This window comes from Acomys russatus, chromosome 17, assembly GCF_903995435.1.
Source record: "Acomys russatus chromosome 17, mAcoRus1.1, whole genome shotgun sequence".
Taxonomy (NCBI): Eukaryota; Metazoa; Chordata; class Mammalia; order Rodentia; family Muridae; genus Acomys; species Acomys russatus.
Genome location: NC_067153.1, coordinates 43,473,977 through 43,486,034, shown reverse-complemented (window position 1 = coordinate 43,486,034; position 12,058 = coordinate 43,473,977). Strand labels below are relative to the sequence as shown.

The 12,058-nt window shown below is 49.1% G+C and overlaps 1 protein-coding gene across 1 annotated transcript in view; it reads right to left on the bottom strand.

Moving 5' to 3' along the window:
* Positions 1-5,983: 5,983 nt before the first annotated feature.
* The window catches only part of Grap2 (GRB2 related adaptor protein 2), a 71,153-nt gene continuing 65,078 nt past the window's right edge, over positions 5,984-12,058 (bottom strand). Inside the window, exons 5-8 of the mRNA XM_051160029.1 lie at positions 11,212-11,380; positions 8,835-9,074; positions 6,837-6,953; positions 5,984-6,396 (exon numbers count right to left, since the gene is read on the bottom strand). Coding sequence (XP_051015986.1) covers positions 6,217-6,396; positions 6,837-6,953; positions 8,835-9,074; positions 11,212-11,380 — 706 coding nt within the window. The 3' untranslated portion in view covers positions 5,984-6,216. The remainder of the gene's footprint in view (positions 6,397-6,836; positions 6,954-8,834; positions 9,075-11,211; positions 11,381-12,058) is intronic.

Below are 12,058 nucleotides of genomic sequence, written 5' to 3'. Positions count from 1 at the left end.
ATGCCCTTGTTTTAATCATATTTCAGAGATTCAGTTGTGAGCTGGGTACGGTGGCACATGGGTATACTCCCAGCACTTCAGACATGGAGGGTCAGCATTTCAAGGTCATACTGTGCTACGTACATATCCAGGTCAAGGCTGCGTGAGACCCTCTTTCAGACAAACCAAGAAAATACAAATCTTAAAATGTAACAACCACGTGTCTAGCTACACGTGGTGAGTGGCCACCATACTGAACAGAACAGTTGGAAACTAATCTATCGTGGCTCTAGTCTAAACAACAAACACAATAACCACAAAGTAAGAGGAAGGCATTCCAAACAGAAGAGACAGAAGGTGGGACAGTCAGAGGCTGGAGACAGTATGACTCATTCTGGGACCACTGCGAGGTTGATTGAGAAGACTCAGGAGAGAAAAGCTGGGGACGTGACTGAACAAATATGCAGCAGGCAGATGACAAATGCCTCGAGTGGAATGCTAAGGACTTGGCACTGAGAGCTACGGGAGCCCCTGAAGGATTTGAACAAGAGCCTAATGTCATCTGCTTTACATGTTCATAAGATCTGTCTGGCAGCCATAGGAGGCTAGATCACAGGAGGCCTGGGTTGGATAGGAAGCAAAGGAGCCAGTGCAGAGACCAGGGTAGCCCGTGGGAAAAAAATGTGGAAAACGAGGGCAGTAGCTGTGGTATAGGCATGGCTTGAACAAGCAGGGAGAGATGCAAGTGAAGAAACCTCTTCAGTGATCTTATCAGACCCCTAAGAGGTTCTATGTAAACACGTGATGATTTAATGACCTAATTGCAGCCCAGCTGCAACATAATACTGTGTGCCGTGCCTTGGCCCCTGAGTACTATGTACTGTCCAAAAGAAGCACAGTGGGGCATCTCTCTTCACCTGAAGAAGTGTGTACCAAGGAGAGAGAAAAGACAAGATGGAGAGAAGGGAAGGTTGGCATTCCTTTTCTGTCTGATGGAGAGAGGGCTCGGTGAAAAGTGCGAGGGCCTCTGGGCCCAGTGGTGGCACACTTTAAGAACTGGGCACGGGCCATTTTTCAGCCTGCCCCCACCCCATTCTCCTCACCACATGGATTACTGGGTACCTTCCATAGTCTGAAGGATCAGACCATTTCACCAGCAGACACATGTGATTTAGAGCCATCCAAAACATAGTGAGTGGACGATGCAAGGCATGAGCAGACGAACCAGGACGCTCAGAAACACCCAGAGGAGAATCTGAGGGCAGTGGCAAAAACTTCAGTCACATGAACATCACAGGGAAAATCCCCTTGTTTGCACCTGTAGGTCTGGAAAGCTTGAGGCGTTTTGGGGTAAATGAATAGACAAGATGGGGCAGCTGGTACTTGTTCATTGTTGTCTGACGATTCCTGGGAAGACAGGAACAGATGTCTACTCAGCACAGACAGAACCAGTGACAGGCCGAAGCACAGACACCACCACCATCCAGTGGGTTAAAGCCATGAGTTGACTGAGGCGACTTACGCGAGTATGGGTCAGGGCAACTTATAGGAGCTGATGACTCGAACACAGCTCTATCACTAAACCCCACGCCAGCTCATGAAAACTGGAAACCTAGAGCTCACTGTACAGTCCGCAGGCAGCCCAACATGTTGGAGAGTGTCCTTTCTGGTGGCTCAATTGGTCTGAATCTCTTCCAGGCAGTTCAGCTGGTCTCAGCTTTCTTTCAAGCTCTTGGCTGGACTTCGCTTATTCTAGGCTGCTCTTTTTGAGGCTCTTCTAAGCAGCTCAGCAGTCTTAAGCACTTATGTACTATTCAGGAGGAAGGGGCCTCGTTAATCTAGTCTGTTTCAGGGATTTCCTGAAGCTATTTTGAGTTGTTCACTTCCTGTCTTAATGAGCTTCCTTGTAAGATAGGTGTTTGACTTCCATTTAGAACATCTGGTTTCACCTTGTTTCTCATCCTATGCCTGAAAGAGTTTCCCTCCAAGATGAAGGTTTTTTTTTTTTAAAGATTTATTTATTTATCATATACAGTGTTTTGCCTGCACATACACCAGAAGAGGGCCCCAGATCTCATTATAGATGGTTGTGAGCCGCCATGTGGTTGCTGGGAATTGAACTCAGAACCTTTGGAAGAGCAGATGGTGCTCTTAACCGCTGAGCCATCTCTCCAGCCCCAAGATAAAGGTTTTAACCTTGGAGGAATACAACATCATTCATTAGACACATGTGTATTGACACCCACCCCACCCCACCATGTGCCACACACAATGTGAGACGCTGGGCATACAAGAGTCTACAAAACACAACGGTCACTGCTCCGAGACGCGTACAGCCTAACTGTCACACCACTCCAGTGCCCCCCATCTGTGTGCACACTGTTCAGGAAAAGCATAGGACTCATGAGGTAATCTGAAGGGATATTTTATTTCACATGGGGGTATGAGAGGTATGACATGTGAACCTGGATCTGAACAGCAGTCAGCCGGGACACAGGAAGTGCATCCTGGAGGGGGCAGGGCTCGGGAACAGACCTGCAACTTTGAAAACCCTGGGGACATTTCTTGACTCTCTGGAGGCAGAAGGAAGGACTGTGGAGAAGGGGTATGAAAGCAAGAGAAGGCTGAAGAGGAAATCCCGTAGGTGCCAGACGCAGGACCAAATTAGGACTTTAGGTTCAAGGCTAAATATCTGGGAAGAAAAGCGGTTTGGTTGGTTTTGTCTGTCCAAAGACTGCCTTGGTGTCTGTGTGGAGGGTGTACCAGGCACAGGAAGGAACGCAGGGCAACAAGTACAGAAGACAGTGCAGTTGCTATGGGAAACAGAAGGGTGCCACGGCTGGGAGAGGAAGTAGAAGGACTCGAAAAACAATAACAAAAATAAAATTTTTAGAAAGGAATTGCAGTGGTAGATTTTCCTCGTACTCTTGCCTTACAGAGAGTCATGTTGAAACTAGACAAAATAATCGCAGTAATGCAACCACTTTGACCAGACCAGTCTGCCCCCGACATGGGCTGTTAGCTGAGATCCAGTGATGCCCCTGCCTTGCCCATAGCCCAGCGTGCTAGACATTGGTTTTCTCTTTACGGATTTCCTGAGAGAGCTTCTGCACCTTCCACAGCATCTGCTCCTGTTTAGAGCGGTTTCTGTTAGGGAATTCCTGTTTGAGTCTCAGGCAAATGGCCTGTCACTTGGAAAATATCTGGTTCCTGATGAAGATGCAAAAAAACAAGTCCCTGGGCCGCCAAGCAGGAATGACGTCATAATGACAGTAATGAGTCTGCCTGTCCCAAAGCCAAAGTGACTTACTCGCTAGCAACAAAGAATGGTGGTTGAATATCCCCAGAAAAAGAATCCAATTAGATTTGTGAGGCCAATGCCCTTGCTGATCAAAGCGCCTGGGAGCTTGTTAGAGATGTGAGCCTGAGTCAGAACCCGCGTTTCAACATGGTCCCCAGACAACGCAGATACCTGAGATTTTCAGAAGTATTTCCTTCGATCACCCTGAGACCATGGAAAGGTGAGTGGGACAGCTGCTGGATATTCGAAATGAAGCAAGTTCCAGTAAGTGGGGAGGAAGCCCCAACTGGTCCAACAGGAACTGGCTGTTCTCTGGAAGTTCCCCCACTCAGGTGTCACGAAGCCACCTAGGGCGTGGTGGCCAAAATCAGAGACAGCTTGCTGGCTGCTGGCTGTGTAGCTGGTGAGAAACACTGGGTAAGGCACACTCCCTTGGCTCTGAGAGGCTGGCATGTGGAAAGTAGATAAGAGATGAGTTGGGGGGTATGACTCCTCTTGCTTTCCTCCCCCTGACCACCCCCCCCCCAGCCACCACTTCCCAGGAAGCAGCAGCAGATGCCAAAGAGATTTGAGTCCCTGGTGGACAGTTTGGTCCTGGTCTTCTTGGCTCAAGGTCCCTGTGAGTCCTTGTTTGGTGCCTCTCGGGTTCCCTTCTGAACTAAGCTTCGCGCCCTCCCCACCCCCCCCCCCCGCCCATTACGTATAGCAACGCACCTCAATAAAAACGCCTCCCATATGGGATTTTTAGGGGCTCTGTCTCTCCAGGCCTAAAACTCCCACCACCCCAAGTTAGAGAGTACCCCCTCCTCCTAGGGCTGTGCCACGGAGATAGCAGAAACAGGACTGGCAAAACTTTATCACTGTCTTCTCATGTTTCAAGTTATAGTAACTAGACCAAAGCCATGCTAGTCATCGCCGCCTCAGCCAGGGCTGCTCCTCCCACGGAATCAGCCAAGTGGATGAAGTTTGTGGGATGTTTAAAGCATATGGTTTGCAAATACTGTAAAACCAAACATCACTTCTGGCTTTTATTTACTGTAATGTTTCACATCACCAGGCTTGCTGATCAGGCCCACTTCTGCCCCAGCTTCCATTCTCACTTTTCTGCCTTGGGCCTCCTTCTCTGCTCTTTGCCTATTTCTGATGCACCCTTTCCCCCACCTGCATTGGGGGGTGGGGCACAGGGCTCCCTCCTGCAGCAGCTGCCCATGCCTCCTCTTGCTGCCCCACTTTTGGCTCCCTTCTCCCTGTCTCTCCTCTGCCACTCATCTTCTGCCACTTTCCCTGCCCTCCTGTCCCAAAGCTTCCGGCAGCCCCTCACTCACACTTCGCATCCCTGAACTTCCAGGCTATTTTCTTTGACTTCCTAGTTAGTCCCTCTCTTCCTCTCCATCTCCAAAGAATCAGAGAATTGATGAATCAGAGTCACAAGGGACGGAGTGTATGCCACACTGCAGTGACTTGTGAGTCACAGATTGTTCTTTTATTGCCTTCAGGAGCAGATGCCCTCCGGTCCCTCCCTAAAGCAGGAGGGGACACAGGAGACAGGTTCCCTCACCACATCCCTTCACCATCACTTCCCCCCCAGTGCCTGTTTCCTTATTTCAGAATGTGTGTGTGTGTGCATGCACACACACACACACACACACACACACACACACACGTGCACACACACGCACAGGCACATCCACATGTGACTACACTGACACCCTTGTAAGTGCCTTCTGTTCTGACAATTTTTACTCCCAGGCACCACAGAAGCACGGAGCTTCCTCCCCAGTGTCTCTCCTTGCTCAGGCAGGATTCTCTGTGCTTTATTCCCCAAGAGGGACAGAAGCAGTGGGGTTCTTCGTCCTCGGCTGAGGGACACTGAGGGAGGCAGAGTGTTCTGACAGAAGGGGGAACTCATTTCCATGAAGTGCCTTTCCGGGTTAGAGTCAGTCTGTCAATCTATCTATTGATCTGCAGTCAGTGTGCTTGGCTTTCCTCTGGTCCACTGGCAAAAATACCTTCAACCACAGGAAACCAGGAGCAAACCCTGACAGAGCTCCACAGAGACACTCTCGTTGTCACAAAGCGAGGCTGCTGACACATCCCACATTCTTACCCAGGGCTTCTCCAAACACTTCGCAGAGTTTAGGCTACACCTTTCTTTGCAGCTGGGGAAACAGAAGTTACATTCAAGTAAGCCACAAGGGCTTGTGGGGGACCCCTGGTGTCTCCATGTTAGAGACACTCTTTCTTGTCAGGCGTAGATGAAGAGGATTGCCCAAGGGACAGTCATGGGTGGAAAGTAAAAGTCTCATTCAGACTCTGACTAGGCCCGAGGCTTGCAGGGCCCTCCCACACCAAGCCGACTCCTGACCACGCCCTTGCCGGCTCCCTGCTCAGACTTGCTTGGTGCCCCTGGCCCTGCATCTGCTACACCTTAATTCTCAGGGTGCATTGCCTGTCCTGTGGAGAACAGGAGCAAAGCTGCCCTGTAGGTGGATGGAACCAGGTGAGCTATTTAACGTGCCTCACCAAGCCCAGCCTCGCCCCTTGCGTCCATCGTTGGGGTGTGCTCTCTGCTTAGCCGCTTGCTCTCTTGGAAAATTCCCAAGCTAGGAAAGAAGCCATGAAGAGAAGTCCATTTACCCACCTTGCTCCCAGCTCCCTACTGCCCTCTCACACAGAGAAGAGGTGGAAAAACACCTACTCTTCATGCGAGTCCCTTCTCATGCCAGCCAATGAACCAACCCGCGTGCCCATAAATCATTATCATAAAACGTTGGGTGTAGACATAGGCATACATATACATATTTTGTGTACACATGGCCACACATGCACATGTATGCATGTATGTGTAGTTATGAAAGTCTAGCTCTTTCCCCTTGTCCCGGTCTTGCAGGCAGCTTCAGACAAAAAGCCCCTAGCCAGCCCCACCCCAACAGGATTCATCGCATCATGGGGGCCACGTAGTTGGCAGGGAAGAGACCCAGTTTGTTATGCAGACGGCCGGTCCACCAAGACGGGTTGGAACTGTCCAGGACTTCAACCACCTCTCCGCTTCGGAATCCCAGCTCATCCTCCTCCAGGGCTTCAAAGTCATATAGTGCCTTGGCCCAGCGCACACGCTGTAGGGGAAATAAGAGACGCTCCGATGAACTCAGTAGGCTGGTCTTTGGAGCAATTGTCACCTAGAGGAACCATGAGCTTCTAGATTGATCCTGAGTCCCCTGGGCCCTTCCGGAAGCCTGACCTTGCAGCAATCGAAAGCAGACGTGGCATGTACAACCCTGGGCACTAAGTTACTGGGACCCACCAGCTTTGCTCTTGATATAAGTCTTATTTTGATTTTGTGGTACAGGGATGGAAGCTGGGCCCTCACATATGTTAGGTAAGCGCCCTGCCACTGAGCCAATTCTGAGACCAAGTACACTGGATCATGGGGATGAAGCTTGCCCATCTCTCACTGCCAGAAGAGTGAGAACAGTTTGAAGACAACAGCCCGGATGAGCCAGGCTGAACCCTCTCCTGAGAATCCGCTGAAGCCACGTGCTCTCCGCTCACTCACCCCTGCCACTTGGAGCTGTACTGGGTCTGTGTGTCTCCGGTGCATCAGGGTGGTGTTCATCTCACTGCCAATGCCACAGTGTCCATCGTTTATGTCCAGGCTGCCTCCACGGCGGTCCTAGAGACATGGAAAAGAGGGCCGCTACATGAGCAGTAGGGAGGGGTGCCTCTCACAGCCCACCTAACCTTGTGTCTTGCTTAGGGTGCTGTCTACAGAAATAACACCCAAGAATACTTGCTGACCATCACCTTTCATCTTGGAAAACAGACAGGAGGAAATGTGAAGGGACCTTAGATTCTGAAGGCAAACATGACGGCTTTCATGTAGTCAATGAAATAAATAGCAGTAGCTTGGGAAGTCTCATGTATCCAGGCCTTGGGAAAGTAATCATCATCACCACCATCACCATCATCAGGATCATCCCCACCATCATCATCATCACCATCACCACCATCACCACCATCATCACATCCCCATCATCACCACCATCGTCACTATCATCATCACCACCATCACCATCACCATCATCATCACCATCATCACTACTACCATCACCATCATCACTATTATCATCCCCACCATCATCACCACCATCACCACCATCACCACCATCATCACTACCATTACCACCATCACCACCATCATCACCACCATCACCACCATCATCACCACCATCACCACCATCACCACCATCATCACTATCAGTGTGTGCATATGTGTGAATGTACAGGCCTGAACTTGGCATGGGGTGTCTTCTTGTCACTCTCTGTCCACCTGATTCTGGAACTCACTGATTCAACTAGACTTGGTGGCCAATGAGCTCCTGGAATCTGCTGTTTGAACCTCCGGCCTCTGCAGTGTGAGTGCTGGGGATCTGGTTTCAGGCCCTCTTGTTTGCCCAGCAAACACTTTACCCATTAAGCCATCTCTCCATCCCTATTTTTTTTCTTTTAATTTTAAGACAGGTCTTTCTTTGTAGCTCAGGCTGACCTTGCATTCAGTATGTGCCTAGCCTAGAGTTGGGCTTTTAATCCTCCTGCCTCAGTCTCCTAAATGTTGGGATTACAGGCAAACATTGCCGTACCTAGCTCGTACGGTTCTTTTACTATTTAAAAACAAATCAGAAACATTTACTAGTAAGCATTAATTAGCTTAGCACATATACAGTAATGTGCTAGAGTGAGCAGATGGAAAATGTCCACGTGAGCCTGGGAAGATCATGGAAGGCATCCGGGAAGAGGCGATGCCTCGGCTCCAGCTTGGTGGAGAAGCGGCACCGGGCTGGAGAGACCTGTCAGACAGACAGAACAGCTTATAAAACTCCAAAAAGAGAGAAAATGCACTGAGCCATGCCAATGATAAAATGTGGTGTCGGTTACTGGAGTGTGTGTGTGTGTGTGGTAGTGAGGGTTGGTAGCAGGATATGGGCCTGGGAAAGTACATACAGGCAGTGCACAAAGGACTCTGTGCCCTGTGGAGGAATTTAGACCAATGTTAGCTTATTGTATTGTCCATCTCCGTAAGTCTCCTGCAATTGCCTTCTGGGACAGGCACGGGTAGATAAGTACACAAGGCTGCAGGTGTTAATCCAGTTTTCTTTTTACGGGTTAAGGGGCAGGAATTGAAATTCTGCTGACAGGAAAATTAGTCTTCAGGGTGTGTTTGTGTGTGTCAGGGGTTGGGTGGGGGGTGTGTGTGCACGCGTGTGCGCCTCTCTGTCTGTCTGTCTGTCTGTCTGTATATTTCATAGAGAGTTTCCATCACGGGACCCAGAATCTTTTCAGGAGGTTGGTCTAGGCCTGGGCGTGTAGACTAAATGTGATCTACAAAATAGATTTTATTTGACCCAACTGGTGTGTGGTGAGTGGGTACAGGAAGTCAATACCAGGTATCCTTCTCTATCCCGATCTGCCTTGTGTTTTGAGAAACAAGTTCTTCACTGAACTTGGAGCTTACTGGTTCACTCTTTGCTCTTGTCCCTTCCTTCTCTTCAAATACCTGGTGGAAATGCTGGTGTGGCAGATACCGCTGCTGTGGAGGGGGCTGGGGCCCTGGTGGGAACTGAGGTGGCGGTGGCTGCTGCTGCTGCTGCTGCTGCTGCTGCTGGTACTGCTGGGGACCTGGAGGAAGGTGGTCCGACAGCTTCCGGTTCATCAAAGGTCGGATTTCTTCTCCTAGGTTTCCACTTGGGTGAGGGCCTCCCTGGGACCTCCTGTCCAGGCTGTTGCCTCGGTGACCCTAAAAAACAAAAACAAAAACAAAAACAACAAGGGTTTGGATCTCCACATTATCAAAAGTGTCCTCCGCATTCTCAAGTCTTCCCTAGTTGAGGAGTGCAGGCCTCTGGGTGACAATCTGTTTTCACATGCTTTCCACCCAATCCATTTTTACTGGGTTTGTTTTCTCTCTGTAATCAAGCTTAAATATTCTATTTTACGCGCATAAAGGGATAGGTGACTTGAAAAGGACATATGTGCTTCAGGAGAAGCAAACCCCTTCTTCCTCAGCTGTTTTCAAGACTGGCAAGCTCCAATCATCAGAGAAAAGGGTTCCTACCCAGAACCCACAGAAGTTAAGAAAAGAAAACAAAGTCAACCGAGATCTCCTGGGTTATTTGTCACATGTTGCTGAACTGTTGGACAGCCCACCCTCCCGATAGCTCTACTCTTGACTTTTCATTGTCTGGAACTGTCATTTACAGCCCCGTGACGGGGTCCCAAGACAGCAACATTCTAGCAGAGCCATAGAAACCAGGCCTGGTGCCCCGTGTGCCAGGAAGGAACAAGGCCTCTCTGCTTCATGTTGTAACCGCTCATGGGACAAAAATACTTTATTGTTATTTTTATTTAACAAACATCTACATAAAGCCTTGAGCTCGGTATATGCTAGCACTGTGCAAATATTAACTCATTTAATCCAGTTTAATGAAAACTTTATACTGCCTCTCTTATCTCTGAGCACTGCATCCTACTGAGTTAATACTTCTGTCCGTTTCCTGGTTAAAATAACCCACAAGATCTTGGTTGACCTTTATTTTCTTTTCTGAACTTCTGTGTGCTCTGGTTGGGAACACCCTCTTCTCTGATGACTGTAGCATTCCAGCCTTGGAAGCAGCTGGTGTCTTGGAAGGCAGGGCTTACTTCCCCATGGGCACACCCGTCCTTTTCCAGTCACTTCTCCCGGGGACCCCAGCTCTGCTAGTCAATGCGTCCTCCTTTACTCCACCTATTTCTTACAGCCACGTTCTTTTCTATGAAAAATAGTTTGTGCTTTGTGTGTGTACATATGGGCACACGTGTGCTGATTCCCTTGTGTGAAGTAGTAACTTCTTTGGTGCCTGTCTGTTATGGACCAGACTCTGTGGCAGGGCCTGTGACTGTGCCCTGAGTCATACTGAGTCCACTGAGGGGGCTACTACTTGGCTTTCCATGCTAAGATGGGAAAACAAGATACTCAGAGAGCATCCTTTTGTTTGTCTGTATGTTGTTTGTTTTATTATTATTTTTCAGTGTCTTGCTTGCCCTAGTTGTCCTGGTCCTTGCTATGACGGCCAGGCTGGCCTTGAACTTGCAGCCCTCCTGCTTTTACCCCTCAAATGCTGGGTACAGTCATGTACCACCATACCCAGCTTCAGAAAGTTATATACATTGTGTGTGTTTGTGTGTGTGTGTGTGTGTGTGTGTGTGTGTGTGTGTGTACACATGCATACTACACGTGTGTATGTACCCCCAGGAGACCTGAAGAAGGCATCGGGTCCACTGGCCCCAGAGTTACTGACATGAGGCTGGGAGCTAAACTCTGGTTCCTCTGGAAGAGCAGCTAGTGCTCTTAACTCCTGAGTCACCTCTGCAGGCCTCAGAAAGCGTTCCTAACCTGACTAGGTGACACAGGTAGTTAGGAATTAAGTTGGGATTAAACCTTTGCAGTCCCTGTACTCCTTGAGACCATCAGGAAATTGCCCTGGCCCCTAGGCTACCCATTCTAGCACCTACCATCTATTGTTCTGATCCTCGAGCAGTTCCAGACCTGAAAACACTGGAGTGAGATCCACAAATAACCAGACAACAGCACCCCCAATGGGAGTTAACATTTACAGTCATGTGCGGTGTGATTAGGACTGAAGAGATTGGGAAACATTAGACTATCTTACACTCGAGACCCCCACCCCACCCCCTTTTTATGCTGTCTTAAGGGATAAGGAAACAGGATCTGAGAGCCACACAGCCAGGAAGTGTTCAGATCGGATTAGGCCTGACATCTGACTACAGATCAGAATACCTTTTTTTTTTTTTTTTTTCTTTCTTTTGGTGGCTTATACAGGAATTCAGGCTACCTAAAATCCCTGGCCTGGAGTTTCTCCGGACCCGAGGCATACCTGATCCTCTCGGGTTCTATCCCGGAGGAAGATCTGCTTCTGTTTGGAGATGGAAGTTGTCCTGTAGTGGTCCACCAGCTTATTTAGGGATGGGAACTTCTCAGTCCACAGGAAGTAGTTGCCCTTATTGTCTCGCATGACTTTGAAGTGCTGAACATCGTCCTCATGCCTGGGGGTCAAGCAAAGTCAAGTTGTATGTAACCTGGTGACCAAGTCCCTGCTGGGATGGCTGTTTGTACCCAGGGACAGTGAAATTCTGTTTGGGTAGGCGTTTTATGAACATTTCTTGGAGCCTGGTAGTGACTTAAGCAAGCATTATACCCAGGTAGTACACCAATGACAGAACAAAGTAACAATTCCACTCAAGTCTATCTTGGTCAACCAGTGAGTTTAATTAGGGAGACTTAAGGTACCATGGACAACATGAAAACAGCGACGCCACTGAAGAGAATGTTTCTTTACTCCCAGCCACTATTAGTTGCCTTCATATCATCATGGAGGGGTGGGTCTTGTGATCTTCTCCCAGTGGCATGATGGGATGTTATTAGGCCCATCTTGTGTGGGTCTCACGTGGATAATCATAGCTGCTGAAAGTTCAAGATGGCCGTTGGCACATCATGCCATAGACTAGCCGTTCAGTCTACAACAGCAGGAGACATAGGTATGGACAACCTGAACCCAGCTCTAGTGGCAGGTTTGTGGGAGGGACCATCAACAGAAGGGGCTGGTGAGATGACTTAACAGGTGAAAAGGCTGTTTACTCTTAAGCAGTTTGATCTTCAGAACACACATGGTGGAAGAGAAGAACCAACTCCCCCAAGCTGTCCTCTGACCTACACACACACAC